Genomic DNA, 6,232 nt, shown 5'->3' on the forward strand with positions numbered 1-6,232 from the left:
CTCCTCAAAACTGCCCCTGATGTCGATGGCAGCCGCATCGTCCCTGGGATGGAGCATTTCGGCGCCTCAGTAGGCCTTCCCTTCCCTACTGGCTTGGAAGAAGATGCCATCCCGTATTGAGAACACCCAGCCGACGACACAACAGAGCGCCGATCCGGACCCTCCTCCATGTTCTCCACCGTCGCACCACTATCCAGCCCCCGCCCCTCGGTCGGAGCCCTCCCTCCACCGCTGGTCGTTGCCGTCCGCGGCAGTGGTACCTTCTCCGTCGCTCGCATCCCGCTCGACATGGGGGTACCTCCCGCAGTCGGTGCGGCCGCCATAGCTCCACCGGTAGCAGCACCCGCCGGCAGAGGTCGATTGGAGGCTCTCACCAAGGGCAGGGAGGCGCTCCGGAAGTGTCTCCTTGCTTCCCCCCTCCGGCGAGTTGTCAGGTCGTCGAAGGAAGAAGAAGAGGCCGATCTGGGGAGGTTCTCAGCTGACCCACTCGCACCACGATTCGACTTGGCCGGGCTCCTGGCCCGCTTCATCGGGCTTGGGCCCTAGCCCAAGGACAGCCCAGTTGCAACGGCCGCCTGGCCCAGCCCGCCTTGGGCCACCGGGCTCGGTACCGGCCCAACCGACACGGCCCGCCCTGGCTCCGCCCGACCCAGCTCGCCAAAGGACTCGACGGTTTCCGAGTTTGACCCGGCCCCCGCACGGAGCTAAGTTGCCTCGGTATCCTTCGCCACCGAGTTGCCCACCACTTCCTTCTCCGGCGACCGCCGCCTGGCCACCTTGGTTGGCTTTTGCCATCCATCAGTATCCACGGGCGACTCGGAGGAGATCGGCACCGCATGGGGGGGGGGGTCAGCCCGGACACAACGGACTGAAGCACCCTGTTTGGTCGGCACCGGCACTCTGTGTGTGGCTAGCTATGGGCCAAAGGCCCGACGGCCGCCCTTCCCATCCCCTGCTGATCCAGACTGACCACTGGGATCGTGGTCGGGCTTCACCCCTTCGGTCGCTGTGGCCCCCGACCCTCCATTCCCGATCGCCGACTCCGGGGTAGCAGATCGACACCCGTTCCCTCCATGGCCGAGCCGACCACATTGGTAGTAGACCGGCGGCAGATACTCATACATGAAGCTCTGCCAAAGCTTCCCTTCCTTCCCTCTGATGAACACCCCCAGCCGCACAGGTAAGCTGGCGTCCACCTCAACCTTGATCCTCGCATACCCCATGCGACGGTGATCCTCCGTGAACCCATCGACTTCGATTGCAACACCGGCCTCCGTAGCAATTTCCCAGATGGACTCCTTGCGCCAATACTCGAGCGGCAACCCCGGGAGGCGCAGCCAAACCACCACCTTACTGACCTCCTTCCTCCCCAGAACAAAATCAGGCTGCCACCTCTCCAATGCCAGTAACTGTCCGGCAACTATCCACAGACCTTTTCCCAGCATCGCCTCCTTGTCCTCCTCATTCCGGAGACGAAGAGCAAAGTACCCGACGGCCATTGGGAAAGCTTCAACCTCATAGTCCAGCTTACCTTTAGCTTTCATCTCCAAGGCAACCCACTCCGCCGGGACTCTCCTCCCCAAGATCCTCGCAAGCATTGCCGTGGAGCTCTAGGACTCCCTCTCCTTCTCCACCCACTCCTGCGTCAACTCCAGCACCTTCGGGAACCGCCTCTGGACCTCCTCTAACTCCTCAGCAGGGATCTCGTGGTTGGTCCACATGGATGGTCGGGCCAAGCCCCTCGCCACCTCCGACCAGGACCTTGAGGACCCAGCTTTCCCAGAGCCATGGCACTTCCCAGTACCCTTAGGGGTCATCGCTCCCTCCGTCTCCTTCCCCTTACCTCCCCCCCCCCCCCCAGCATCCATACTCCACCTCCCAAGTGTTTGGGGAAATGCCACACCGGGCGCACGACTTTTGGCGCACCCGCTCACTCGCACCCGCTCACCCCACACCCCCTATCACAGGCTGTCCTCACTTCTTTCCCACCCCTCCTTTCGCTATCAAAAAAATAAAATGTGAATAACTTGCATTCTTTCTTTTTTTTTGCTGAGGTGGGTGGATCATACCTGACGAGTATGGATGCACCCAATAAAATCAAAAAATAGAATACCTCGGAGTGCCAGGGGCAACTCCCCATTACCAGCCCACAAGGTGCTACCGGAGTGACTGCCTGCATAAACAGCCACCCAATTTGCAGCTCCATTAGCTTCACGGAAAACATGCTTGGTCTGAAAGGCCCCGCCGTCCCTCACCATTGCTCAGATATCTCGGAGCAAAGGGTGGACATAACCATTACCCCTTGGTCCCCCGGATCCAACTGATGACAGTGGCCGAGTCCCCCTCCAAGACGATGGAGCTGGCCCGTAAAACACACTTAATGTGATGAAGGCCCGCCCAAGCGGCCCGCAGCACCGCACCCGAAACCGATATGCGGAAGAGCTGCTGTCCCTAGCAGCCACGATCCTGGCAGACGGGTCCCGAATAATAAAACCTGCACCGCCCCTCGTACCTCTGTCCAAGATAGACCCATCGAAGTTGACCTTGAGAAAACTAGGGGGTGGAGGCTCCAAGGTAAAAAAACACCGTACGGGATGCTACCGAAGCAGAATAGGAACCCCAGATGTCTCGAGCTGTCAAAGTCCTTTCATAACTTGCATTCTTTATGTGGTTTGATTTAATCATAATTTAAATTTTGAAACGATTTAACCAAATTAATATAAAAGTGGTAATTTAAAATATTGAAATTATTTTATGAAACATTAAATTCACTTGGATTCTATATAACAATTAAAAGAATAAACAAATGCTACGATATTTAAGAGAGAAAAAAAATGAGCTCTAGTGAAACATATATACAATTGTTTCTAGTTCATGCAATTTAAGGAGTTTCTTGCTTCTTATACTTTGGGGTTAAGAACAGATAATGTGATTGATAATTTAATGGCTCTCCCAAGGTTAAGAGCATATATCCAACATAATTGTTTTCATATATTAGCAAATTGGTGACAGTTTTCCAATAAGAAAAAAAATAAATTTATCTTATACTAATAAATGTAATTACAATAACCCTTAAGTGCTATGATATATACACCTTTTTTTTTCTACAGAGAGAGTGAGGAGGAGCAAGGTTCCAACTAGTTCTTAAGGGAATGAAGGCCCTGGCTACAAGCTAGCTATGATATACATATATGCATACATAAGCAGTGATTCCTCTTAGCTAACTACAGATGCTGCAATAAGTTCCTAACTTGTTTGGCAACCAAATGAAGAAAATTTGATCCATATCCAACACCAACTGAATAACCCTTAAGTTAAACCGAGCCTAACAGGGCGGAGTTCCGATCTACGTCAGTTTTTGTCACCCCTACCTCCAACCAATGGCGAGTTTGCAGCAACCCATGGAAACCACAATTTTTTTTTTTCAGACCTCTGCATTGTAACACAATCGTCCATTCTTTTAACTGGTCTCTCATTGATGGTTATACATGGCTGGCAATCAGTTCAGACTATGGAGGAAACTACTGATGGACCTATTCTGAAAATTTAATTTGTAATAGCAATGCCCCTAATGTACAAAGGATTAGGTTTCAGTAGTCTGGTTTAAAAGATTTTTTTTGTAAGGACCAAAGGGAGAATCCTGAAATATATCCTATATTTTTCTCTGTATTTTTTGATAGAAATAACAAAAACTGACGCAAAGTAACATTCTTATCATGCAGGAACCAGAAACATCAAAAGTTACTACGGCTCCTAATGAGATTATTAGGTACATCATCAGCCCCCAAAACCCAGTCATGACCCAGTATTTAGGATTGGTGTGATGATGGTATATTTCTCTGTACAAATAAGCACTGAACAGTAATGCTTATATCCTGTGTTTTATTTTCGACAAGGGCAAAGGGCGCCAATGGCATCGACATCAGTCCTCACTATTATATTTAATTTCTTATTTTTTAAGTGAGGGCAAACACACTAGTACTTTGGAATAGCAAATTCAGTGCTAGAACAGGGAGTGGTTAAAGTACAAGTTACAACATATTGGAGGAGGAGGGGATATCTTATCGAGCTAAACGCGTCAACACCAAAGATTTAGGAGCAACAGAAACAAATTTCAGTAGCTTTAATCTAATTCCAAGAAAACCATAGAATTTTAAATGGCCAGAGTTCCCTCTTTCTAAATTGGGAAAACAAAAGTAATTCAATTGACACAGATAGAATTCAGTACCAGGCGAAGGTATCTCTAAATAAAGGACAGCCAAAGCAGCGCACGAAAGCTAGTTCATTGCAACAAGAGATCGTAAGCCTAAAAGCACAGAGAGAAGAGGCAGAACTTGTTTTATTTATTTGGTGAATAAAATAGTAGAACAAACTTCAGTTGATGCCCCAAATCCATCATCTGGGTCGGCCATGTGATATGGCCACACAATCCCTAGGGTAGGTCTCTAGAGAATATACTATGCCTGAAAAATTTATTACAATCTTAATATCCGTGAACAAAAATGATCTTATTTCATAACAACTAACAAACTTGTATACAATTATAAAAATCTTTTGTCCAACCGGTACAAGGATGCTCTATGTAATTATTCCTTCCACTTGTAATCTCAACCATAGCTAAGTACTATGCAATTTGCAACACTGAAAAAAAGAAGTTGTGAGTTTTACAGCCCAATAAGAATTTATGCACATTCACACCAATAAAATAATATAGTTTGAAAATAACAATAAGTGACACCAAAATGAAAATATAAATTATAAATTCTCTTTTCAAACATCTAATATAACTCAATTAAATTAACAAATATCTGCATATACATACACCAAATATCCCATTTGTCAAAAGAGATATATCACAGCATACCAACAAGCCAAACCCTTTATTATAAAATCTCTTTTCAAACATCTAATATAACTCAATTAAATTAACAAATATCTGCATATACATACACCAAATATCCCATTTGTCAAAAGAGATATATCACAGCATACCAACAAGCCAAACCCTTTATTCAGCATTGGTCTCATGTGTTTTATATTCCATTTCTCATTAATTCAATTTCAAGTTTAATAGCAATATTCTCTGACGTTCGCCTAACCAAGATTATGACCCAGCAGTCTACGATTGCTAAACAAAATCTCATGCGTAAGCCCGTGAAAGCTATGCCACGCATAAGCTCGTGGAGGCTATCCCACGCATAGCTTGTGGAGGCTATCGTACACATAAGCCAGTAGAGACTATCCCATGACAAGGTTAGTTCACATCATATCCTATCCATCTAATTTGTATGTTTTTCTTGCTAAATCACTTTTCATTTACACAATATATTCCTCACAAATTTTAGGTATAATTATTTATATAATCGTATTTTCAGTATCTGAAATATATAATAATTGTACAAGTATGTTCATACCAAAAATTATATAAAACATATCATCTCATACTAAAGGAAGTCTCATGATGCAAATCTTATGATACAAATCTCACGATGCAAATCCGATAGTATAAATCAATAAGCATATACATATATATTTGTAATCAAGTATAGGAATTCTTACCTCTATCGCAATCCAACACAGTTACAACAGTACCAATTCACACCTAACATGACCAGTCAATTTAATATCAATATAAAACCAATTTATCCCTTATCAATCACTCGCAGTATTGATGAATCAATTATTTAGTAATTATCTAATTTTAGAGTTCTACTATTTGAATTACCTATATTCTCTATCCTCCTTTAATTGAAAATTAAAATAAATAAAAAGTCAGGGCCCTCGATGAAGAAATTAAAGTATAAGATCTCATTGGGCTTCTTTCTGTCTGATTGATTGCAGCCCCTATACAAAACTAGGGTTGACTATAAAAATAGATTTATATAAAAAAAATTATGAGGCCAGCTAGATGACAATGTCCAAATGTTCGAATCAGACAGTTCAGAGATTATCAATTATAGGTCTAATGATAGCTGACTTGGGGTGAAGGAAGGATAGTCAATTAGATAGCAACATCTGACGGTTCGAGTCGGTCTACTCTAGCTAATCGATCTAGTCAACTCGTGAAACAAAAACTAGACCATGGCATGAATAACACAATAGGGACTAATGATGATAGAGTGTAGTGGTGCCCGATCGCCCAAATTAGTCAAAATAGTGTTTTCCAGATTATCGGATCAAGAAATAGGTATCAAATTCAGCAAGGGGAACATGCCAGAGTGAAGGCTAGTAT

General features: G+C 44.8%; 1 protein-coding gene across 1 annotated transcript; it reads right to left on the reverse strand.

The window, feature by feature from the left end:
* Nucleotides 1–914: 914 nt before the first annotated feature.
* On the reverse strand, nucleotides 915–1,598 carry LOC149753254 (uncharacterized protein At4g02000-like). The gene has a single exon (XM_089923765.1). The coding sequence runs from the start codon at nucleotides 1,596–1,598 to the stop codon at nucleotides 915–917; it is 684 nt and encodes a 227-aa protein (XP_089779891.1).
* Between the last annotated feature and the right edge of the window lie 4,634 nt (nucleotides 1,599–6,232).

This window comes from Phoenix dactylifera, chromosome 6 (genome assembly GCF_051530095.1).
Source record: "Phoenix dactylifera cultivar Ajwa chromosome 6, Ajwa_hap1_PhDact_Kaust_v1.1, whole genome shotgun sequence".
Classification (NCBI taxonomy): Eukaryota; Viridiplantae; Streptophyta; class Magnoliopsida; order Arecales; family Arecaceae; genus Phoenix; species Phoenix dactylifera.